The sequence below is a fragment of the Bidens hawaiensis genome, unplaced genomic scaffold (assembly GCF_021521415.1).
Source record: "Bidens hawaiensis isolate Kalapana, Puna unplaced genomic scaffold, B.hawaiensis_p1.1 tig00003469_1, whole genome shotgun sequence".
Classification (NCBI taxonomy): domain Eukaryota; kingdom Viridiplantae; phylum Streptophyta; class Magnoliopsida; order Asterales; family Asteraceae; genus Bidens; species Bidens hawaiensis.
Genome location: NW_027491193.1, coordinates 508,269 through 533,344, shown reverse-complemented (window position 1 = coordinate 533,344; position 25,076 = coordinate 508,269). Strand labels below are relative to the sequence as shown.

Below are 25,076 nucleotides of genomic sequence, written 5' to 3'. Positions count from 1 at the left end.
TTGTCACACCCCGATCAAAGGCGGCGGAACATGCCGGGGTGCAACGATTGCTCATAAGCGCATGATACTATTTAAAGCGACAATATTTAACAAACTCATTTCATTTCACAACATCGAAAATATCACATAACCAAATATTCATAACTCAAATACAACAAAATATAACAAAATATAGCAAATCAAATATTGTTCATTTTTGCTAATATCCTAACGGTATTTGTGACGTTTTCTTCACCGAACTCCATAATCAACCTAGATGCAAACCTGTAACATTTCATAAAATAAAGTTTATCAACACAAAGGTTGGTGAGCAATTCATAAGTTTGAACAATAGATATATAGTATGAAAAGCCACAAAACTAGTATACAAAACCATAAATAATAGCTATAAACTTGGATAAATAGTTATCGCTAACAAGTTAGCGACACCCAACTATAAGGGGTTGCCAATAGTTTAGGATTTTATAGTTATCGTTAATTGCATTACGTTAACGACACCTTGCCATGAGGGGTTGCCAAATGGTCTAGGATTTATAGTTCCACCATCCAAAAGCGATAAACACATAGTCAAATAAGCATAGAACACCAAATCGAGCAATTATTCAAGTAAGGTATACAACAACGTTTGTGGTATAAGACCCAAGTATAAAACATTTAGTTTAGATAAGTTGAAATGTCACCCCCAAAATGAAAGATAGAAAACAGGGTATGAAGTTACTCACGTTCAAGTAATAAACTTGAAAGATTGATTATTTGGAGATTTGCCGGAACGACGAGTTTAACGTATGAAGCCTAAATAAAAGAAAGTCTTGGATTTAGAAAGGTTGTCTTGAAGATCTTTAAATAAAATAATTGTTGCAAAAACTAATCAATTAAAGTTCAAGGTTTAAAATGTAACTATTTAAGAATTTATAATAATAACCCTTTTTTAAAAAATGTAAGTTTGCTCAAAACCGGGTTAAAGTATCTAACCTTAATATTTACTTAACCAATGTTAAGTAATAAGGTGGGGGAAAATGCTAAAATGCAAGTTCCATTAGGCTAAAGATACTAAAACAGGTTTTTAACGAGTGTTCGGGTTGTCGGTTCGGGTCTTGACAAATAGTCAAACCCAAAGTCAACTTTCCAAAATATTAATTGTTATGAGATAACTCATTAAAACATACTAACACTTAACCAAGTATGTAGATCTATTGTTTAGAACTAACAACGCACGTTAAGCGAGTGTTCGGTTTTGTCGGTCCAAACTATGTTATGAGATCAAGTTGGATCCAACTATTCCAAGTACTTAAGAAAATAATTAAAATCAGTTTGTAAACTATTTTTTAAAGAAATATACAAGTCTTGATAGCTAAAAACACACTTGTGTGTCTTAAGCGAGTAAAAGTCGGTATAGTTCGGTTTGGTTCGGTCTCCATCTCACAAATAGTTCATAGATGGTTTCTACATGCCCAAATATCATAGAACTTGTATATTGGTTTATAAATGAAGAAAACTTAAATTTTACAACAAAAAAATTTAACTACAAGTCTTTTAAGCAAAAGTTTCGGTTTAGTTCGGTTTCCATCTCCCAACGAGTTCATAGATGAATTCCATATGCTTAATATCAAAGAAATTGTAAAAATGATTTTTGAAACTCAAATCTAGCAATAAACATGTTTAAACAACTATTTTAACAAAACTACTAAACAAAAGTTCGGTTTCCGGTTTGGACTAGTTTCGGTTAAACCGAGGTTAGTCTTATACAAACCCACACCATGGAACTTGTAAATAAGATGAACAAACTAAATGGTTAGAAGTTAGTCATAAGTGATATGTATAATAAGTTATGTGTGTGTAAATATATATCAAGAACATGAAGTCCTCCATGAAGCCTTGCCTTATGACATTCGAAACTTAACCAACCAAAGCCGGTGAAGTAACAAATAAAGGAAACAAGGGGTGTGTATTATATATATGTTGTACCACCATATTCAAGAGTTAGTAATATTAGATGAACAACTTAGAATGAAAGACTATAGTTAGTTTGACTTGAGAAGTCAAAACTTCAAGAATACATAAGAAATAACAATCTTGAATCTATGGAGTTTTGAGAGAGTTTTTGGAGATGTAGCAAGAGTAAAATGAAGAAGATGGGTGTGTATATATAGGGAAGGACTGATGGGTTGGGTATAAAGATTCTTTTATGGTTTGCATAAAAATGGGTATGTTTAAATGGTCAAACAATGCATAATATAAAAAAAACCAATATTTTATATATTTTATATATTTTAAATGACAAGATCCAATATTTTACATATTTGAAATGTTCGGGTTACAAACGGGTCGGGTTTACATAACAAAAGTGACCCGAAATTGACGAATGTCACATTGATGAAGAGAAAAATTGTCAAAAAAAAGGCATATTTACTTTTTAATTTTTGATTTTTTTAATGTAATCTATTTTTTTTAATCGATGTTTATGATTTTCTTATTCACTTACATTAAACGTTATAGATAAATATAAATCATATTAAAAACAAGAGGGGAATAGTGAATAGTGGGTATAACATATAGATTGAGTGGTAAGGTAAATGATGAAGAAAATAATGAGGTGACGCTCTCAGGTGGTGAGGTATGTTACAAAATGAATAATGATGAGTATAATACGTAGTCTTATTGGAAATGTGTGAGGGCATTTTACATGTAAGTTATATGATGACCAATTCTGAATTCAACCATTTAATGTGAAATGATTAGTAATTGAAAAGAATGTATCTTTATTTCTAGAGGTGCAGCTGGAAATCAACATTGATGGCCTAGCACAACTACTTAACCTTCTTGTGTTTTCACCCTGTAGCATAGTATTATTGTTATTGAGAAGGAAAGTTTGTAACTTGTAAGAAACAATACAGAAGACAACTTTAACTTCTTCTCCAATAACCAACCATTTGCTTCACTTCATTTTCATTTTTAAATACAAACTAGAAACCAGTTTCGAATTTGCATCACACTCCATTTTCAGTATTCACAATGGTTGTTCTTTCTGAAATTTCAGAACAATCTTCTTCTACTTACAATTATGATGTATTTTTAAGTTTTAGAGGTGCGGATACTCGCAGTAACTTCACGGATCATCTCCACGAGGCACTGCGAAGCCTCTATCCGCACGTTCTTTGACGACACGGAGATTCAGACTGGAGAGTGTTTAAAACCGGAACTGGAGAGTGCGATTAAATCATCAAGGGCTTCTATTATCGTCTTGTCCAAGAACTATGCTTCTTCAACATGGTGCTTAGACGAATTGGTATTAATTCTCGAGCAACATAGGAACTTTAACCAAATTGTTATCCCCGTCTTCTATCATGTCGAGCCCACCAATGTTAGAAAGCAAGAAAGAAGCTTCGGGGAAGCAATGGCAATGCATAAGAAGAGGATGGAGGAAGAAACAAATGCAGATAAAAGAAGTGAATGGACTCAGAAAATAAAAGAATGGGAGAAAGCACTTACAGAAGTTGCGAGTTTAAAAGGGAAAGAAGCGAACGGGTAATTAACTACCTCCTTCATCCTATTTCTGAAATTCTAAATTTTGTGCATGATTTAATTTTTGTTTTTTCCGGAATCGAAGAGCATAAATGCCCTTTTATATTCAAGTTGTGATTTCAAATTAAAATTAAGAACATAAATTGTTTGTTCGTTTCAGGCAAAGTCTGTTAAATTACATTTGCTTTTAAATATTTCATACTACCTAAGAAACACTTTAAAACAAAAGACAATGCTATTGGAATGTGTAGTATTTAAGGGTTATTAGTATCAAGCATTTAAATTTAAAACGAAAGATTATATAAACTTTATGATGAGCTTATTGATCTATTTACTTGTGGTGGTATCTTCTTGTTGTAACTTGCTAATTGGAATCTGGTTCCAGGCGAGAGACAATGCTTATTAAAGGAATTGTCAAAGAGGTTAGTAGTAGATTGGATCTACACAAAAGGACTAAACTCCCGCACATAATCGGGATGGAGTCGTCCATTAGAAAAATCACATCATTCTTGAAAAACAGATCCCAACAAAGAACTGAAATTCTCACAATATGGGGAATGGCTGGAATTGGAAAGACATATTTAGTAAACTATGTCTTTAAGTTTCACTATCTTGACTTTGAAAGAAGTTGTTTTCTTGAAGACATCGAAAGGAGGTGTACACTACCAAATGGATTACTTGATTTACAAAAACAGCTCCTAAAAGATATTCGAGCCGGAAGTTGGATGGACGTAAATAATCTTGATGCGGGCACTTTGAAAATTGAGGATGTACTTTCTAGGAAAAGAACTCTTCTTATCCTTGATGGTATAAATAGGCTTGAGCAGTTGGATGCGTTGATTGGGACGAAAGGCCTTCATCCGGGAAGCAAAATCATAATAACATCTAAAAGTGGTTCGTTAACAGATAAATGCAGGTTGTTTGAAACACAAGTTCCACCGAAGCATACAAAGCATCAGCTTCAAGGCTTAAAATATAAGGAATCTCTTCAGCTTTTAAGCTGGCACGCCTTTGGATCCAATGAACCGGACGTCGAAGGTGACAGAAAGAAGGCAATGAAGGTCGTGGAATACTGCCAAGGGCATCCATTGGCTCTTAAAGTTTTGGGGAGTTCTTTGCGTAGAGAAGATGCTACATGGGATGATATCTTAGAGTCGCTAGGGGACGAAGTTAATCCAGATATCGAAAAGGTGCTTAAAATAAGTTTCGACGCTTTGCCTTCAAGAAAAGACAAGGAACTGTTTAAATACATTGCTTGTTTATTTGTTGGAGAAGATAGAAAGTTCACCGAAGACATACTAAAAGCTTGTGGTGTATGCAAACCATCTGGGATCCAGATTCTCTTAAAAAGATGCCTTCTCACTGTAGGGTCATCTGATCAGTTGTTGATGCATCAACTTCTTCAAGACATGGGAAGAGATATAGTCCGTCAAGAATCACCTAAGAAGCCATGGAAGCGTAGTATATTATGGCATCATGATGAGTGTTTGGATGTGTTGCAAAACAGACAGGTAACTAATCAAGTATACCTATTATATGCACTATGATTAATTTGTTTTATGTATATACATTGATACTCATAATGTTTATAACCATTATTTTTTATTTTAGGGAACAACACTAATTCAAGGAGTTACCCTTGACATGAGAACTTTTGAGAATGAAACATGGAAAGAACCGAGTTGTGCCAATATGCAAAAGTTTGGATCATATCCATCGTTCGATTGGGTTCATATGCTGCTGCTCTCAGTTCTTTGGTGGATATTTGGTTGGGTTTCAGGAGCACGTTATTCATCTCGTAAAGCAAAAGTTGGCTTTGGGACACTTGCTTTAAGTGAGATGCGCAATTTAAAACTACTCCAACTCAACTATGTACAACTCAGTGGATCCTACAAGAATTTTCCTCAAGGTTTAAGATGGCTATGCATGCATGGATTCCCTTTGAGTTATATACCTTCAGTCTTACAAATGGAGAATTGGTAGCTCTTGACATGTCTAATAGCAAGCTACAACAACTTTGGAAGAAGCCCAAGGTACTCTCATGCTTCTACTTAATTATTTTATATGATAACATGCATCTAATTCTTTTTTATTTCTTAATTTGCCAGCTGCTTAGAGCATTGAAATTTTTAAATCTTAGTAGTTGTCATGAGCTAGTTAGAGTGGATCACTTCTCTGGTCTCCCTGCACTCAAAAGATTGACACTCGCAAGATGTACAAGTCTAGTTGAGGTCTGTGAATCAATTGGCGCTTGTCAAAAACTTGAAGTCCTTAATCTGAGTGAGTGCAGTAAGCTAAAACAACTTCCAAGAAGCATAGGGAGGTTAAAGAACCTTACTCAACTTCTATTAGGTGGTTGTTCAAATATCGGTGAATTACAAGGTGAAATGAAAGATATGGAATCACTTAAAGTTTTACAGGCCGACAACATTAACATGAAGTCTCATGGCCAGTATTCTTCCTCTACCATGGTACCGAGAAGTTCCAAGTTCATTATGAGCTCTTTACCAAGATCACTAGTAAAGTTGTCTCTTAGAAACTGTAACTTGTATAATGAATCATTTCCGGTGGATTTTAGTGGCCTTTCAATGTTAGAGGAGTTGAATTTGGATGGAAATCCAATTGATTCCATGCCCGATTCTATGAGAAGCCTTAGTAGGCTGCACACTCTCACTTTTATCAACTGTTATAACCTAAAAACAATCTTGTGTACTCCCATCCGATTAGTATATTTGGATGTATTCAACTGCCACTCATTGGAGAAAATAACACGGCATCCTGAGACGTCAGCTCCACCTTGCATCAAACGTGGTGAGAACTTAATCCTGAATGAGATTCAGTACTACTTCAAAATCCAAGCTTTATCAGAAATTGATGAAAAGGTATTACGTAGTTTAGGCTGGATTAATATAGAATATTTAAAACCTTGCCAGTTTTCATGGACCACTTCTGAGCATGAATACCTTCAGCCAGGAAGAATACTTCCAGCACAGGTGGATGTCTCTTTATATATCTTTAACTTCCAACTTTATAATATGCATTTATGTGATACAAAGCTTTCATGTGACAGATGCTTTACGCACGTGGAATATTCAGCACATATCTTCCAGGGCAAGAGGTTCCAAAGTGGTTCACTTATAGAAGCAGCGGGTCATTGTTTGCCTTGCGATCAACTCCAAAAAAAGGTAAGATTCAAGGGTTAAATGTTTGTATTGTGCATACGTTTGCAAGCATGGCGAAAGTCGGTCCTTCAAGAATTGAAATAAGGAATTTGACAAAGAACTCCTCCTGGCGATACGAGCCTATAATTTGTTTTATCCCAGAAGATGATGCGTTTGAATATGGTGATGAAGCTGTTGTAGTGTGGTTAAGCCATTGGCTGTTTGGGGAAAATGAGTTTGAAGATGGTGATGAAGTTAGCATACACTTTACCAGTTATAGTTATGCTAGCAAACATTATTTAGCAAATGTAAGGGAGTATGGTATAAGTCCTGTGTATGATGATGATGATGATGATGGTGGTAACCAGAAAGAAGACCCTTTATGTTATTACAAGTCATGGAAGCACAAGTCAAAATGTGAGTCATAATTATTTATCTTTAAACTAAATGCTATATGTATTCACATAGTCATTAAAAGTAATGTATTAATTTAACTAGACCATATATGTCTTTACGTACTGACGACTTTATCAGTTATTTTATGCGACTGGGGTGTATGGGGTCACATTTTGCCACTGGGTTACCCCGGGTAGCCGGACTCTATCGTTGGTCGTTCAAGGAAAATATAGTGGCCCGAATGGTTCTAAAATTAAACATAAAATAATGACAACATGAAACACACTGTCTATCTAAACTAGCCAGATTTCAATCCAAATTATTATTATTATTTTTTTAAATGGAAGTTCAAGACGAAAATGGTTCGGGTCAAAACAAACTCACCTCTACTATTAACATGTTCTTATATAATGTTTTCCAGTGAAGTGGATTTAATCACTTTCTCAATGGGGTCTCTTAAAGCAGAAGAATTACCAACAACAAATATGCCCTTGACTTGAAGAGTTTCATCTGTCTCCGCTCGTCCTCTACCCATAAGGCCTTAACTGGAACCTCGAAAGGCCAACCGTTTGGTAAGTAGATAAAGTAATTTCATCATTATGATTTTGTTACATACAAAGGATATTGTATCCTATGCTATATATTTATATGCTACAATCCTCTACATACACATACTATAAATATAAATACACTAAATAACAGCATAACAGAATCTAACAACCACTAAAGTCAACACTCTCTAATAAATTGTTTTGAGAAAAATGATTTAGAAATATTTTAAGTTTTTGAATACATGATGGGCGACTCGTTTAACTTGTTCAACCAGTTTTATCCCGTTTCATTTTAGCTAATTTCCTATATTTGACTCATTGTCAATAAAATACAACCTGAACTGTCCCGTTTCATATAAGGTGGTTTTCATAATACGTTTTATTATACGCAAACCCATAAATCTATGCTGGTGCATGCTTGTAATTTGTTTGACATAGTTTTTGTGTTCTATACAGTATCATCAAAGGCACTGAAAGATAACTTTAAAGGCCACCCATGAGTTGTATAATGATTTCCAGACCCGTATAAAAGGAAAAAAGTTGTAAAAATTCAGCCACCTTACAGCACAGTCACAAACAAGCGTACCAGATCGAGTAAGGAATCTTCTTGCAAGCTGATGAAAGATCTGTTGGATTAATGTTCACCGAACCACCAGGTGTTAGTCGTTGCAAGTGATGATCGAGTTAACAGATCCAACTGAACGTTAGAAGCCCAGGAATAAAGGAGTTCTTGAAGGCCGAGTTATGGGCTTAGTTTGTTATTTCTATTTTCTATTTGAACGCTTTTGTATGCGTCTGTTTATTTTATCACTTTCAATTTCAATCAGTTGAAATTACCTTTGTAATCATTTGAGTACGACAAAGCATTCGGCTATAGTAAAGATTGCATTCGGTTGTTTACTTTGTTCTTGTTCTTTGATTAATCACAGTGAGTACTGTTTCATGCATGGAAGAAGCTGGTCCTTAAAGAGTTGAAATAAGGAATTTGTCTAAGACCTCCTCTTGGACATACCATCCTAGAATATATGTTTTCCCAAAAGATTGGAGATCCTTTCGTCTATTACAAGTCATGGAAGCACATCCTCGGCTGGGATCACTCTGCTTTTGAAAAATCCCCAAGTCGTTACCTTCTAACACCTTGGTGTAGGTAAATCATTGTTTTAAAACTTCATTGATCATATTATGAACCAGAAATTCAAAAGAAACTTGTCGTTTTCATGTTAAACAATTCAACCGGTAACCCATAGCCTTACACTATCGGCCGCTCTTTAAGTGCCCATCGGAAGAATTTAATCAAGCGTTAAGTTGCTCTGCGTATACATTTGATCTTACATTTCTATTACACCCAACTATCATGATCCCTCTTAAAGAACCGAGTAATTTGGGTATACTTCGTTTGCTAAAGGGGTTGATTTGGATAAGCAGATTATGTAATAGGTAACGCGCCACCACCTACCAGTGCGCGTCACCCCTACTGGCAGCCATAGAAACAGTCAAAACAGATATAGCAGGTGAAGTTATTTTGATACTTTTTTGTTAATCTAAAACAACTCTTTTCAACATGTCTTCATTTTAGGTCAATCATTATGATACTCGTTTCACGACGTTGCCTTGTGAACTTATTTTAATACTATAAAAAATTACTCATTTCAGCCCAACTCAATTTTCTAACGCGAGCATTGGTTGAATGTGTATAACTGCAAACATCCATCTTACTAACTTTTATTAGACTATCCGGTTCTTCATAGGTTATCCTGATTATATGCACGCACAACATCTTAACTTAAATCAATGCAAGGGCTATGCAACAAAAAAATAAAGTCAAAAGTTCAATTGTTTGACTTGTTTACACTCCCTTTTCTCGTTCAATCTTTCTTGTAAATTAGTGTCGGGTATTCAGGATTCCACATATTGTCCTCCACATAACTAATAATTTCATCCTGTAAAACACATAAGTGTTAAAAAAACCAAAATATATGTATACACATATGTTTTCATGTACATATATTATAGGCTAAATTATGAGAATACCTTATTTAGCTTACGTAGCTCACGAGCATCCATTTCACGATAACCTTCTGCTAGATCTTCTTCTATTGCCTCAATAATAACAGCAGCGGCTACCTGTTTTGTAATATCACGAATACTGGGACACAAAACAACATATAAAACAACTAACATAACTGTTTCTTTGATATAAAAAAAAGCAAAAAGGTATAACCGAATGCACGTGCCGATACCTTGATATTGAAGGGTATATAATTCCTTTGAGGACCTCCTCTTCAGTCATATATCCCGCTAAGCTGTTATTTTAATTATTGAAAAAAATAAAATAAAAAAAGGTTACAAGACAATCAAGATATTGATTCTGCTTTTATAAATTAAAATAATTACCACTCAGCTGCAGCCTGTAACATGCCATCCGAGACTATTCTAGAGCCAGATAGAAGAGTACCGAGACCAATGCTGCAATATTAAGTAAAGAATAGAATAAATAATAAATGAAAGAATATACGATTTTTAATGAGATGCTGAAAATAATAACTTACCCAGGAAAAAGATACATATTGTTTCCTTGATTGCAGTGGCCAATATGTCCATTTCCTGTATCAAACAAAATATATAAATAAATGCTTTGAAGTTAAATTTTTTAAATTCTAAAAGTAATATATTATATAATTAGAAGACAAACCGAGATCCACGTCAGCAAATGGGCTTCCACTTGCGTATACGACATTTTCTCCCACAATTGAAAATGCTTCTTCAGGGGTGCACTCGGCTAGCGTGAATAAAATTAAAAACAAATAAATATAACTCATATGTAAAAGTACATGTCAAGTTGTTTATAAATGTAAATACATGCATACCATTTGTTGTAGGATTTGACATTGCAAATATTGCTGGTCTTGTTGAAGTTGACCCTTTAAGTGCTTCTAATACCTACATTTACAGTGTAACTTAAATAACATGAAAAGTGTATTAAATCATTGAGTTAATTACACGGATGCTCCCTGATGTATACCCAAATTGCATGTTTGCTCCCCAATTTTCTAAAATGACAAGTATGATCGAAACAGTTTGTTATGGACTTAAGGTTAAGGGTAGCACTGAAACTCCCTAGCGTGGATGGCTGTTAAAATTCCAGTTAAGTGGGAGTAAAATTATTATTGTACCCTTACTATTAATAAAATATATACATAACACATTAAAAGAAATCAAACGGGCCCCAGCGGAAATATTTGTCGGTTCCGCTTAATGCTTTTTTTTTAATAGTTAAGGCAAAAAAGAAATTTTACACACATTTAACTGGAAAGATTAACGACCATCCATGCTAGGAAGCACCAGTGTTAACCATAACAAACTATTTGGATCATACTTGTCATTTAAAAACATTGGGGATCAAATATGCAATTTGCGTATATCTGAGGGAGTATCCATGTAAGTAACACTAAAATTTTAACAGAAATCTAAACTGTACCTCCTTAGAAAATAAACCGCCAACTGCAGACAACCCAAGGAGTACATCAGGCTTTACTTCCCGAACCTGATCCATAATATCCCATATTTGATTTATAAATAGTAGTGACAATTTCATATATATCCCTACAAATTTGTGTGATATCATTTATACACTATCCAAACTTAAAATATTATACATCCCCTTCAAATTAGTAAAAATATCAAATCACCCATTTCAAGAAATGACCATTAACATATTTTTTTTCTTAAAATATGAGATTTAAAAATCGTCCCAGAATATCAACTACAAACTCATATCATATGTGAAACACTTACAACACCTTACTTCTCTATATAGTATAAGTATATATACTTATTTATAAGTATATATATATACTAATAAATAGGGAGAATTTGGTAGGTTAATGACATCATAGGGGTAAAATGGCCAGATTTCATTTAAACCGGGTATATATGATATTTGAAGGTTGTGCGGGGTATATATATGATATTTGAAGTTTGTGCAGGGTATATATATGATAAATCACAATATGAAGAATAACAAAAACTGGATGAAGATTAAGGTATTTAAACACACCACTTCTGCAAGACTAACCCCTTCCTTCAACCCTTGGCGGCCGATCTCTTTGGTCTTTTTTGCAAATGGTTTGCATCATCATCAATATTTTCACGCTCTTCTGTCACCAAACCCTGATTCATCCCCAAAAAACAGCCCATATGAGGATTTATATTTATTAACTATCATGTAGCTAATAATATGCTTACGTTTGCATCGACAACCCAAAACTGACTCCCAGCACTCTCGTATGCCAACTCATTATTTCCCAACATTCTGGCCATTGTTTTCCTAGCAGCATTCAGTACCCCAATTCCCGCACTGCAATATTTGCACTCATATTAATTATCTCATTGTTCTTTTTATAAAAATAATTAAAAATCACTTTAAAGAAAGAATATAGACCTTCCGGCACCGGCAACAACAATCTTTTGTTTTGGGAAGTCAATCATTGGCTTTCCTTGTGCTCTCACAGCTCCAAGAAGACCAGCAATTGCAACTCCAGCTGTTCCCTAAAAATAAAAATTCAACATTTTTATTTGAAATAGAAGTATCAAGATAATTGGAGTTATATCAACTATTTACCTGCACGTCATCGTTAAACATTCTGTAGCTGTTTCTATATCGTTGCAGCAACTTGAAGGCCCATTTGCTTTGGAAATCTTCAAACTAATATCAATATTAAACATTCATGAGTAAAATTAAAAATGCTGAATACAAAAAGACCGTTTTACCCTTGAAACTAACACATGAAAAACCTGGTGGAAATGATTACCTGTACTATAACGTGGGGCCAACGAGTGAACACGGCTTCCATAAACTCATCAATGACAGCAAGATATTCGTCACCATCAAGACGATGTTGTTGTAATCCCAAATCTATACAAATGAGTTGATCAAACCATAATTAAATATTTTTTTGTGAATACAAATTATAGTATAGTAAAGCATACACAGTGGGTCTTTTAGAAGAGCCTCATTGTTGGTTTCAACATCAATCATTATAGGGAGCACCTGTTATAAAAACATAGAAATCACTAAGCTATTAGGGGTGCTAAACGATCCAAAACATGACCCGAATCCAAAAATTATGTCACACACGTGAACCCGAACACGACACACACATTTGCGGGATGGTCCAAGCATGACCCCGTTTGACCCTAGAGTTTTTTATTTTTATTTTTTCACAAAATAATACTTTAAATTTACATCTTTACAACAAAAATGACAAAGTCAAATAAACCAATAACATTTTAATTATAAAAATCTTATGTCACTTTCCTATTTAGTTTTAAGGCATAAGATACACAAGTATATTTAATTTATTACATAAAATACATTTAAAAAAAATAAAACAAAAAATAAATGTGTTCCTAAACGAACTTGCGGATTCGGCCAGAAACTGACCCAAATTCGTTTATACCAACTCAGCGTATTTCGTGTTACCTTCATGTCGTGTCAGAAATTCATAACCGTATTAAGCTTAGAAATAATAATAATAATATAAATAGACGTTGGAAATGGTAAAATTACTCTTTGAGGGTTAATTCCGGCCGCAGCAACATATAAATCCAATTTCCCGATTGCAATACCTATTCCTTGAACTCCAAGATCACCAAGACCTAAGATTCTGCTTCCATCAGTAACAACAATCATATCAACCTACATAAATGAGCCATATTCAGATAAATGTTAGGCTTTTCAGCCTTTTCTCATAACAAAAGCTTATAAAATTGTAGATTACAGAGACCTGATCAGCAGGCCAATTATAAACCATTGACATCATCTCTCCACGATCCGCAGCACTGAAATACATCCCTCGTGGCCTTCTAAACAACCCGCCGTATTTCTAGCAAACAAGTCCCACTGTTGGAGTGTATACTATAAAGGCGTATTCTTCAATTTTGGCAATTAGAACCTAACATGTGTCATTTAAACGCACATATAAGTATATCTGTTTGATATATTAATTTTCTATGCACGCTTGTTTCATATATTAAGTTATTACTAACCACTCACCTTATAGTACATTGTCTCATTTCGGTCATCTAGTCTATTAAGTATTCGCCACTTGGCCAAAGAATTTGTGTCTGAGGGTCCATCCCTAGCATTTAACTCGAGTCTCTTCAGGTCAGCCACTGCAAATTTAATAAATTATTTCCATATAATATTTCACAAAAATAATCAGCTCCTGATCAGATGAACCACATATATACGTGTGTCGTGTTTTTGTGTGTTTGTGTGATTTATGACCATACTGGTCCCCTGGATGGGTTCGTTAGCGAACTCAAAGTTCGGTAGTGACACTGAAGGTCGATAGCGGCTTTAGAACTTTGGTACATAGTTGTTAATAGCGAATAGAGGACGACAGCGACAAGCTACCTATACGCTACGTAGCGATGAAATAGCGAGCGCTATTTTATGTTTAGCGATACACTAGAGAAAGAAAATTAGAAATATTTCATATGCATATTAAATCTAAATACTCTCTTTTCATGTTTATAGTGTTTGGCGCTATTAAAAACTATGCTTTGGTAGTTGTTGACTCTGCTACCGAAGTGCAGTCCTGATACCGATGTAACTGCAATGATTACGCACATACACCCTAACTGCCACATAACTAATTCTAAAACATTGTGACATTTCACCCCAAACTTTGTAACGGTTCGACACCTATATAAGGAAATCAATACGTCTAATTTCAACTATCAAATTCATACTTCGAATTTCGTAGATAAGAAATTCTCTTTATTTGGGAATTACTTTCTGTCATATCCGATTATTGATATCGTGATACGCAAAAAACTTTACTCTGATCACATGATTCATAAAGATATGCAGACTATATGATATATTACTAAAATAATAAACAGTAAGTTGTTAAAACCAAAAGAAGTTAAAAGTAACTTACTAAATCGGTCAATTTGCTGTTCATTGCTCATGACATTTGGAGGCAAAAGCCCTCGAAGCTCAAGACGATCTCGTTCAGTCATCGAAAACGCCGTTCCCTATTAACCAAAACCGCAAAGTTTAACCAACTGGCAACATGTAAATCAACACTAGCAATTAAAGGTGGGCAAAACAAAACAGTTAACCGAACCGCCCGAAAATTGAAGTGAAACCGAACCAGTTTAGAACCAATTGAAAACTAGTTTGTAATTCTCTCTACCGAAACCGATCATAAACCAGTTAAGAAGCCGGTTTCAACCGAAACTGTTATAAACCGGTTTTGACTTTCGTTGACCAAGGCGAACCAGTTTCTGAAACCAGCACCTCTACTAGCATTGAACTAATTATAACTTGGTAGAAAATTAACAAACTTATTAACTGACACTCCTAGCTGTCCACTAACCTATCTAATTCTACAAACTGCATATAATAATAATAATAACTACATTGTTGAACCATGGATCATGAAGAATATCAAGACCTTGCTTGTGGACAATGGTGGGACGATGACCTTCAATGGTGGTGAAAGATCTGGAGATGTTGTAGTCATATAAGGATCGGATCATAGACGATGATAAACGAATCTGACGATTGAAATTGGACATTGTGTTTGATTTTCAATGATCGATCGGATGGATAAGAAGTTTAAGAATTGTGAAGGGTTTAATTAATAATTGAGGCCGTAGAATCAAAATCAAAGCATAAAGTTGCTGCTCTGTTTTAGATTTTAATTAAGAAGGAGAAGAAAGACTTTTTATTATAATCAACGGGGTTTTAGGCCTTGTACAGTTTTAACGGGTCGGGTTGGGTTAATTTAAGTGTGACCACATAATAAATTGGACATATTATTTTTGGGATATGTTATGATAAATATAGGCTCACTTTTAGAAAATGATAAGCGAGGAATTTTGAGATAATTATATAAACACAATAATATATATATATATAATTTATCATGTTAAGTTAAATATGAGTCTAATACTTAATAATTTCTAAACCAATACCCTACCAAATCAATATCTACCGATTTTTAAGTTCAATACCCAACTCAATCCACATGTAACCTAATTAAAAGATAAAAATAAGGGTCCTAATTCTATTTTATTTGAAGCGGGTAAACCTCCGACCATCGACCAGGCCTTTGACCCGACCCAAACGGCTGAACCAAGCCGATTTTTTGTATATCACTAAGTACCGACCCAACAAATTTCCAACACTGTTGATAAAATTTTATGGGTTCGTCACTGTCTATAAGTATGACTCAAAACATTTATATATTTAAATATGATTTTGAAATTTGAGTTCGCGCTATTGTGGCTTGGTTGGTGGACAACCATGTTTCATGTACGATAACGTGTATAAATAATTGTGGTATGTTAGAGAGATGATTATACAAGTATAAAGTTATGTGTGCGTCCGATGATAATCTCGAGTTAAAAATTTATGTGAATGAGTTGGTTATGTTGTGAGGATGAGGTGTGATTGAGTTATGGGATGATGACCGACTTATGAGTTTATGTAATTTGTTGTGGTTATGGAAAAAATTCAAGATGGTTAAGGGATTTGGTTAATCATAATGATTTGTAAACAAGGTATATATACATCTTTATTTATGAATATGAATGGTTATGTGTGTACCACTTGTCAATAATGAAAAGACATTTTATGGAGTGAGGTTTGGGTGTATTGTTCTCTTGGATGTTGTTGGGATCGGTTGGGTTGTCACAAAGGTCGTATGATGACCAGGGTATGCAACGAAAGATTTTGTTGTAAAATGTCATTTGTTGAGAAGAGATGAAGTTCAATATTGTTCAAAATGATTCAATGACTTATAAGTAACATGGTACTATGGTAGCAGTCATGTGTTTGTTTGACCATGATACTAGCTGGTAGTACGAGGTCGATGTTCATGTGATGGTTTAGTTATGATATGTGCCACAAAATTACGTTACGTAGAAAGAAAGTTTATGACATAACAACATAATATGTAATTCGTAAGGTGGCAAATAATTTTGTGGTTATGTTTGCTTGTATATGTGATGGGATGCGGTATACATGTTGGTGTTGTAATTAAGATGGTGATAAGTGACATGAATAATTCATAAAAGTAATTGTGGAAAGTTGGGTTATATGTTATACGTGCGATAATGAGGTGGCATATGTGAGAGAGCGTGGAACACCGAGCCACACCCTCATCCCACATATTTTGGTGAGATGCGCAATCACCATGTCGCTCATCACTCGATCAATTTTATGCCGTTGTGGTTGTGTGGTCGTGGTGCAACGGCCAATTTAAAAGAAAAAAAAATTTCTTTATGTTATTATCTCTTTTTAGTTTTCAAAAAACAAATTTTCATTTCCTTTCTACTTCTACACAACTACAGCATGAATACATCATCCAAGGAAACCACCTTTTTTCTTAGCACAATTAAAGAGCTACACATGAACGCTTGATAGCCGACTACTTTACCAACGAATAATTTAGGTGACAGTTCGGACTAAGTAGACAATTGTTTCAACGATAATTGATGATTTAGAGAGTAATGTCGTTTTTCATACTAGCATGGGATGCGAGGGATAGAAGGGGTTATACTCCTTTACAAAATGCACATTAAGATGTGAAACACGCATTGATGTCCTCGAGAAACGTTGGCACATAGTGCAAAACTCTACACAAGCATGATCTCACTAGAAAAAAAAACGTGTGCGTGCATCATACTGCACACCATAATTATTGAAGATCAATGTTGGGTGATTTTTTCTACGATGATGAATTTGAAAAACTTGATTACACATAGCGAGAGTCTAATATGTGGGCGTTACACAACCGAATACGCACGACACCCTATGCTCGGATTTTGTGGAACATATTTGGGCATTAACACTCACTGACGACAATAAAGTATAAAACTCATAACATTTACTTGTATTTGAAAAAAATGTATAAAATGATAAAGAAAGAGATGAGTGATTGAGGAAAAGTTGATAAATGTTATTGCGTATTTCATGATAAGTTATAGTAGCATGTGAGTAGAGCATCTCGGGGCTATCCGGTAAAAAGGAAGTTTTAGGACATCCTATGAAGTTTGATATTTTTGTGAGTTTTTAGTTTGTAATGTAAAACAATAAAAATTTTCAATAGTTACTTTCTTCGTTGTATGCCATGAACATATCCAACATAAGTTATGTGTCTAATTCTTGAGACGTGATAAACGTCAAGCGTTCATAGATAATTGCATTGATGACCTGGTCCCCCATAATTGAGCGAAGAACGTAATAGTTTTGTCATGTTATTAAATCTTCGAGAACACTTATATGTAGACAATTATATGTAACGTAAATCTTTGTTTTAACATTCAAAACTAAGACCATAGCCTGGACCCTGGTCACATTCATCGTGTGAATAAAACTCTTCTAACTAATTAATGAAGTTGGTCCCGACATAGATGTAATGCACATGCTTCGTAGATAAAAATATCTGTAACGAAAATTTGACTTTATATTAAGAGTTGATAGATTTATTTAGTTTAAAACAAAACTATGGAAGTAATCAATTTTACAATCCACGTTTTATTAGATTTGGTTCTTAACTTATAAAGTTAAATGAAGCATCATCTATTATTTTTATGTAGTTTTTGTTGGTCGTGATTTTTTTATAAATATGTAGGTATTTTTTAAATCATTTCTTTTTTGTTTTTTTTCCAATTGGTTTATATTTGTTTTAGGGCTTTTATGTTAGTTTTTAAAACAGATCAAATTTGTGTATGTTACCCGTTGCAACGTGTGAATTTTTTTTATGTTGGTTTGTTATGATATTTTTAAAAAAATATGTAGGTATGTTTTTGCTATCAATTGTTTTATATGACTTTAAATAGCAAAGGGTATCAGTAATTATGTTAAAACTTTACTAAAAATCATTAAAAATAAGTTTTGCTGTGTTGTTTCTTATTCATCATATTTTTTTTATGCAAGTCAACATCTTAATTTGAAACATGTTCTAAGTGTAATAGGTCATTCAATATATAAATTTGTATTGCCCGTAAGTATATACTAATTTGATGCAATACTATAATGTGTGGCTAAACATGCTCATTTAAATGTACCCCTAGTAGGTAAGTATAGAAAAGATGTGATTAACTTAGTGGGATGGATTTGTTTAGCACAAACCTTATTATAATATGCATGTACGAAACTAGAGGGATAGGGGATGTGATTTTATGATGATCTAATTTTTTGACTAACAGATGTATCAATTATCATTGCTTTCTTGTATTTTGACCAAGTATATTGTTTGAAATAGAACAACCGAAATAAAATGTAGAAAAAAAGTTATCGCGACCTGAAGAGGTAGGTCCCAGCAGAGCCCAGTTGGACCCGCAAGACTCACCTTAAACAGGGACGTCTGCGCAGAGACCAACTGGATCCGCAGGACCAACCATGCTCAGAGACGTGACGTCCTTACGCGCAGTACGCAAGCTGGTCCCGCAGGAAATGCCTCCCAATGGTGAAGGACTCCGCCTGTCCCCGCAGCCTCGGATACAAGCCATTAGGGAAGGCCACCCGCGCAGCATGGCTACACGCACAAGGCACTTAGCTCTCGATCATTCAGTGTCACCTGAAGGAATGAGCCAAGCCGGGAGCAATCCCGCACAGAGGCGGGAGGGGGAATACTCCCGCCCAAATAAGCCAGTCTGTATACTGAAGGACCTTTTACTGTACCTGACGAGGTATGGGCGAAAGATCTGATCAGAGATACGACAGCTCACTGATACAGTATGGCGAGCAGCATGCTCCTGTACTGTATCACTATTAGCCGCTGCCTACTCACCAACTACTGTCATACCACGTGCGTAGCCGGCAGTTGGTGGAAAGGGAATAGTATACAGCAGGCCTGGTCACTATCAGCCGCTGCCTACCCACCAACTACCAGCAGGGCACGTGCGTAGGCTACTGTTGATGAACAGGAACACTGTTGCAGCCGGCCATACCTCCTTGGAAACCTACCTTCGGCTATAAATACCCCAAATGGTATGATCATCTCAACACATTACATTCTTATATTATCATCATAATATACCTGATATCTGCTCTAGCAATCTCTTAATATACTTTTATATTTAAAGAGCAATCTAGTCTGATTCTCACGCCGGAGGGTGGTCACAAGGAGGAACCCCCCCTTCTCAGTGACGAGCTCACGGTGTCTGTTTTGCAGGTTATCAGAAGAACCATCTTCCAAGGGTCTAACCCCTCGTGGGAAACAGCTATCCAACCCCCAGGTTACCAGTAATCTGCCCGGGGTCCGGTTAGTGTTTCTTCACGACCACAATTTAAAAGTTATTAATTCTATGTGTACGAGTAATTGTACAACTCCACGACATAAATACATAAAAAAACGTGTACTATCAATATCATGACCTTTTATACTATGTTAATGATAATCTTACCTTGTTTGAGCAATATTTTAAAGTACCAGATAGGTAGCTTTCAGTTTAAAATTGCGATTCACATGCAACCATCAAATAGTCCATGTAACGGTCCTAGAGCATGTTCCGCGTTGCAGTAGTGGGGTAAGTCCAATAAAAATAGTAGGGGAGGTGTGTTTAGCACAACCATGTTATAGTGTGTATGTATTCAGCATTTTTTCTTTACCTTTTTTGTTTTACCAACTACATTGTTTACTTGGTAATTGAAAAGAAATGTAGAAAAACTTTATTGTGAGCCCAATTTAAATGTTCTTGATTGAATGTGCACACGAGAACTATAATTGTACAACTTCATGACAAAAATATATAAAATTAAAAGAATGTTTACTATAACCTTCTGTATTATTAACATCATCTTGCACTGTACAATAATTTATTGTTCGAACAACATTTTTAGTTACAAATAGGTAGCTTTCAATTTAAAATCGTGATTCACACGCAACCATCAAATCTACCACATAAAAACTTGGAGAATATGTTCCTCATTGTAATATTATGCTAGCAATCAAATATGCTTACTAAAGGTGCATTCAATAAAATTAGTAGGGGAGGGATATTTTAACACGACTCCACAATAACGTGTATGTACAAAACTAGAGTGGTAGAGGGATGTGAGTTTCTAGTGATAAAAATTTTCTATTAATAGAGGTATCAAATATCATTGTTTTCTTGTATATTGACCAACCACATTGTTTCATGTAGAATAGTTGAAAAGAAGCGTGTAAAACTTTTAATGTGACTCCATTTAAAAGTTTTAAAATTTATGTACATGTGAACTATAATGATACAACTCCACAAACAAAATATATAAAAATTGCATACCATCAATGTCATGACTTATCATACAATGTTAACAACAATCTCACCTTTCATAGATTTCAATTTAATAACTTTCTCCGCCCAACCATATGAAAACCAACCAAGTATCTATATACTAGACATCTGGGGCGTTTAACATAGTTTAATCAAGGTGTGATGTAATAATGTCCATCCATATAAGGTTGGATTCAAGTCTAATGATAAATAAAATGTATAGATTAAAATGTAGGATTATAGAGATGTGTGAGTTAGCTTCTAAGAAAAACTCTAGTTGATATAATATATATTTTTATGGCCATTTTATTCACTTTTTTCGAGATTGACAAAGTCATGACAATCAATGGATTCATAAACTTTCCTCTTTTTACTTGAAATCATGACATACCAGATCCAAGTAGGTTTTTTTTTTGTTAAAGTGTCCCACACCAACATCATTAAACCTCAAAAATAAATTTGTCCCGACTATAAAAGTTAGGTAACCAATATCACCATCATGTTTCATCATTTTGAGGTGCAAGATTATAATTCAAGAAACACAACGTGACATTCCTAGTTTCATATCCATTTTCATGATGAGATCAATGGTATTGGTCATGAGAATTTCTATAACGAGAAATTACGAAGATTCAGAACATTACAAAATGATAAAAACACATGACATTTTGATATGAACATTTGACAAATTGCAAAAAAGGATAGCCAAAACACATACGTGTAATTCAAGTGGCTTAATAGGATGTGCGTAAGTCGGTTTTAACCCAAACTAAAACCTGTAATCATGATCGTCTCTAAAAAATGTTAAAAAAATTTGAATTGAAGGCGAAATTTTTTTTGAATCATAAATAAAAAGGTTTTTTTTATAGAGTTTAAACAACTAAAATGTTAAATGTGCTTATTTGGTTATGACTTCGGTTGTGTAAAAATTTTTTTGTTTAAAAACTAGCTTAAGCATGTCTAAGTGAGACTATAAATCACAACATTTTGGTTAAAATTCATACCTCTTTGTCACTAAACCAAACTAGTAGTTATGTAATTGAGTTTGAATATTAAATATACATATATTTTTTTTAATAAAAATGTATATAAATTTAAAAAAAAAAACATTGGGCCAAACGAGATGTCGGTTCAGGGGTCGTCAACAACCATGCCCTCCTTAAAAGCCGGCCTAGCCTACCTTTAATCAAGATAAAGGGGTAGGGGTCACTATTTTAAAAACTAGAAAGAAAAAAAAATATTGAATGAAGATTTTCTCTTTGAACATGTGTTTTTTTATATGTGACGAGATTTCAATCGTTTCTAGTTATTTAACGCTTCAAGTCCGACTTAAAAATTCCTCATAGACGGAAACCCCAACAATCAGGAAAAAAACGGGTCCTCAACGCCGAACCGAGCCTTAAACCGACGATCTCTCTTTACAAAAGAAGCAATCAGAACACCACTAAACCCGACACTTGTGTCCGTGTGTGTAACTAAATAAAACCACAACGAACACATATTTTCTTCCTTACCGTGTGTGGAAACCACAACCGAAATTCAAACACAACACAAACGCAAATTCTCCATCATAATTCATAACTCTCTCTTCGTTATAATCGTCACGTATAACTAATTCAAACCCTCACAATTAACAAATACACACACATATACATACAAATACAGATATATTTTGTATCTATAGATGAGGTGTAAGAAGCATTTCACCGATCTCAGTAGCACCGTCGGCGTATGCGCTTGTTGTCTCCGTGAACGTCTCTTATCTCTCATCTCTACTCAACAACAACTTCAAAATTCAGAGAATATTCCGTCGAATATTCCGGCGAATCCTCGGTTAGTTTCGCCGCACTTTAACAGCCGGAAGTCCGATCACTCCGCCGCGGATCACCGGAAGGATCCACGTCATCACCATAGCCTCTCCTACCGTCAGTTTTACCGTACGCCGCCGGTAGTAGCATCTTCCGCCGCCGGTAAGAAGAAACGGAGTTTTATCCGATTCATTTCGTTTACGAAGAATATTTTCAGATCTAGAAACCGAAAACCGGTGGATCCGGATCCGGTTTCGGATCCTAGGGCTCCGGATTCGACTTTCGGAAAATCACGTGGCGGTGAAACGGCCACGTCATCTTCGTGGTTCTCAAGCGTCATCTCCGGCAGCCGTCGCCGGAGGAAGCCGATTGTTAGTACCGACGAGTCCACAGTCTCCGCCGGAGCCGGTCCGGTTCGGCGGCGAGATAAAGGAATGTCACCGGTGAGGAGTGCTGACGTCATATCCGTGGATGAGAATGAATCAACAGAGTCGTGGAAGAACACGCCGCGGAGGACTCCGGCGGTACGGCGTGGCGGAAGTGGCGGACACGCGAGGAATAATAATATGTCCGGTTTAACGTTTTGTTTGAGTCCGTTGGTTCGTGCAAGTCCTAACCTGCAATTGATTAACCAGAAAGGATTGCCGCCGGACGTTGTGTTTTCCGGCGAGATTGGAGGTCCGGTGAAGCCTCATCTGTCGAGTACTAAATCATATGGCGCCAATAGATCTCGGAAACTAGCTGATTTCGGGAGGACTAGTCTCAACCGTTGATTTTTCGATGACTGACGTCATTGACTGGGTCGCAAAAGTAGCTGATTTTCTCCTTTTGTTTACTATATTATAAAAACAATTTTTTTTCTTCTAGTTTTGTAATTATGAAATTAGAATTGAGTATAGTATACAAGTTACAAATATAGCATCATATTTGATAATGAAATTAAGTTGCAATTATAGCTTGAAAAACTATTCATGAGCTCGAACTCTGGGTAAGTTAAGCAAGTCAAACTCGCGCTCGGCTGGGCTCATTTGCACCCCTAATTTGGACCGGGTATGAGATTATTTTAAAAATGTTTAAAGAGTATAGATTAAGTATTGAGTTAGATGACTGCCCCGTTACTAATAATCATAGACTTGATTATCCGAGCCTAATACCTAAGTAATTTTAATTGTTAAAATTTTTAACAAACTAACCAGCAAATCTAATACCAGACATAATTTCCCGATAATTCTGAGTACAAGACAATATCTAATCTGAACATGACTAATTGTCATCTCTAATCAAAGTCTCAATAGTTCACAAATAATAAGACATGCGTTAAAAGATGACGTGTAGGAGTAATCTTTAACTGGTATATACCTTGTAAGTCACCCTCAATTTTTCATAATTAATAGCAAAAAGTTATAATCAAACAGTAAGTAATGATTGGTTTGATAGTGAGGACAACCACTTCCTGTTTTATTGTTAACAATAATAATAATAATTGTATACTATTGAAGTAAAGGAGGTAGGCCAATGATCTCAAATGTGGTCATCCCTAGTGAGGGACGAATATGGCTAGGCAGCGAAGGACATATCACCGCTATGGTTTGTTCGCCTCTGATATATGTGTATGTGTCTTTTGTTGTGTGTGCACTATTCTTTTACCAGCTAAACACATCACATTTTTTGTTATATCATTTTGTCCGTATTTGAATTTGGGTTGCCATCGAGAAACATTCCTTCTTATCACTTGACTTTTTTCTTAACGGCCAACCAAAATATTATTACGAGTAAAACATTATTACATGCAAGATACTCACAACAACATGTTTTTAAACCACCGCCCAATGGCATACGGTACTACCATCTACCCTCCCAATACAATGAGTACACACCCCACCCAATTACATAATAAAGGAGGAACCACACTACCTCTCCCACATCAAAGCCGGATTCTTTACATGGTTTCTCACCCACATGTTGTAGCTTAGGGTCTTGATTTCTCATATCACATTGTTTAAGCAAGTCGGCCTACCTTCGAACACCACCAAAGTCATTGACCTCAAAGGCTCCAAATTGTGGTAAGACAAACCGCATAAAATGCTTTCGCCTTATGATTAGATAATGTAGAGTGCCAATAGAGTTCCAGTAAATCTTTAACCGAAAACGCATAGATAGACAGTACCTTACACCATGTTGCTATAACACTCCAAACTGCTTGAGCAAATTGGCAAGAAATCATAACGAAGCCCTTCTCAGTCTCTATCTATTATGACCAGGCTAAAAACAGAGCGAAATTTTAATCATTAAGGTTATTTTATATCCAAATAATTATCGAATGATTTACATCACGCTTTTGCAACAAGGTGTACAAT

The 25,076-nt window shown here is 35.2% G+C and overlaps 1 protein-coding gene and 2 pseudogenes across 3 annotated transcripts; 2 read left to right on the top strand and 1 right to left on the bottom strand.

Moving 5' to 3' along the window:
- Positions 1-3,011: 3,011 nt before the first annotated feature.
- Positions 3,012-6,711, top strand: LOC143623465 (disease resistance protein RPV1-like; annotated as a pseudogene). The gene is made up of 5 exons (XR_013151900.1): positions 3,012-3,525; positions 3,908-5,033; positions 5,134-5,555; positions 5,631-6,515; positions 6,593-6,711. The product of XR_013151900.1 is annotated as a disease resistance protein RPV1-like (transcript).
- Positions 6,712-9,351: 2,640 nt separating this feature from the next.
- LOC143623464 (NAD-dependent malic enzyme, mitochondrial-like) lies at positions 9,352-15,286 on the bottom strand (annotated as a pseudogene). Its single transcript, XR_013151899.1, has 19 exons — positions 15,062-15,286; positions 14,578-14,674; positions 13,686-13,804; positions 13,417-13,584; positions 13,200-13,328; positions 12,620-12,680; positions 12,442-12,545; positions 12,252-12,335; positions 12,072-12,178; positions 11,876-11,987; positions 11,688-11,800; positions 11,109-11,174; positions 10,498-10,570; positions 10,323-10,409; positions 10,180-10,234; positions 10,025-10,096; positions 9,871-9,933; positions 9,662-9,776; positions 9,352-9,570 (listed from the first exon to the last, which is right to left on the bottom strand). The product of XR_013151899.1 is annotated as an NAD-dependent malic enzyme, mitochondrial-like (transcript).
- Positions 15,287-22,595: 7,309 nt separating this feature from the next.
- Positions 22,596-23,492, top strand: LOC143623428 (uncharacterized). Its single transcript, XM_077094341.1, has one exon. It carries the CDS (start codon positions 22,596-22,598, stop codon positions 23,490-23,492), a length of 897 nt encoding a protein of 298 aa, XP_076950456.1.
- The last annotated feature ends 1,584 nt before the right edge of the window (positions 23,493-25,076 follow it).